The following is a 1,258-nucleotide window of genomic DNA, read 5'->3' as shown; positions in this document are numbered from 1 at the left end:
CCTGGCGCTGGTTCCAGTGCTGGGCCCCATCTGGGCTCTGCTGTGGGTCCAGCCCCCGTCCCCATCCCAGCCTCCATCTCCACCCTGGCCCCCATCTCCCTCTCCATCCCAGTTCCAATCCCAGCACCCATCCCAGTCCCCATCCCCATTCCAGCCCTGGGTCCCATCCTGGCACTGTTCCCAGTGCTGGACCTCATCCCCATCCCAGCCACCATTCCCATCCCAGCCCTGGGCCCCATCCTGGTGCTGATCCCAGTGGTGGCCGCCATCCCCATTCCACTGCCAGTCCTGATACTGGCCTGATCCTGGCCCTGCTCTGGGCCCAGCCCCAATCCCATCCCCATCCCAGGCCTGAGTCCTATCCGGGTTCTGATCCCGGTGCTGGTCCTGATTCTGACCATGCTGCTGGTCCCAGGCCTGATCCTGGCTCTGATGCTGGCCCTGGCGCTCATCCTCGCCCCCAGCCCCAGTCCTGATACTGGTCCTGGCTCTGGTTCTGTTCCCAGGCCCGATCCTGACCCTGCTGTGATCCCAGCCTCAGCCCCCAGCCCCATCCCTGTGCTGGTCCCAGTGCTGATCCTGATCCTGACCATGCTGCTGGTCCTGGTGCCAGTGCTGGCCCCAGTCCTGGTCATGGTGTGGCCCCAGTTCCCATCCCCAGTCCAGCCCTGGGCTTCATCCTGGTGCTGGCCCTGGTGCTGTTCCTGATACTGCTCCCAGGCCTGATCCTGGCGCTGCTGCTGATCCCAGCTCCATTCCTCATCGCAGTGGCAGCCCTGATCCTCATCCTGGTGCTGGTCCTAGTGTTTGTCCTCATCCTGTCCCTGTTGCTGGTCCCAGGCCTCATCATTGCCCTGATGATGGTCGCAGTCCTTGTCTCCATCCCAGCCTGGGTCCCAGTACTGGTCGTGGTCCTGATACTGATCCTGGCCCTGGTGCTGGTCCCAGCCTGATCCCGGTCCTGATGCTGATCCCAGGCCCTGATCCCAGTCCTGATGCTGATCCTGGTCCTCGTGCTGGTCCCAGCCCTGATGCTGATCTTGGCCCTGGTGCTGGTCCTGGCCCTGGTGCTGGTCCCATCTGGTCTCGGCCCTGTTCTGCCACCGGCGGGTGACACTCCCGCTCTCTCCGCAGACCAGCATGAAGAACATGGAGCGGGAGCTGGTGTGCCCGGTGTGCAAGGAGATGTACAAGCAGCCTCTGGCACTGCCCTGTACCCACAACGTGTGCCACGTGTGTGCCAGCGAGGTGCTACCGC

At 63.9% G+C, this 1,258-nt stretch overlaps 2 protein-coding genes across 2 annotated transcripts in view; both read right to left on the bottom strand.

Annotated features, from left to right (window-relative positions):
* Window positions 1-95, bottom strand: part of KRTCAP2 (keratinocyte associated protein 2) — a 2,929-nt gene extending 2,834 nt beyond the window's left edge. The window contains exon 1 of the mRNA XM_017727831.1: window positions 84-95. Coding sequence (XP_017583320.1) covers window positions 84-95 — 12 coding nt within the window. The remainder of the gene's footprint in view (window positions 1-83) is intronic.
* MUC1 (mucin 1, cell surface associated) overlaps window positions 1-1,258 on the bottom strand; it is an 18,735-nt gene that overhangs the window by 6,622 nt on the left and 10,855 nt on the right. The window lies entirely within an intron of this gene.

This window comes from Corvus brachyrhynchos, unplaced genomic scaffold (assembly GCF_000691975.1).
Source record: "Corvus brachyrhynchos isolate BGI_N302 unplaced genomic scaffold, ASM69197v1 scaffold122, whole genome shotgun sequence".
Classification (NCBI taxonomy): domain Eukaryota; kingdom Metazoa; phylum Chordata; class Aves; order Passeriformes; family Corvidae; genus Corvus; species Corvus brachyrhynchos.
Note: the sequence above shows the minus strand (reverse complement) of the source record. Positions and strands in the feature narration are given on the sequence as shown.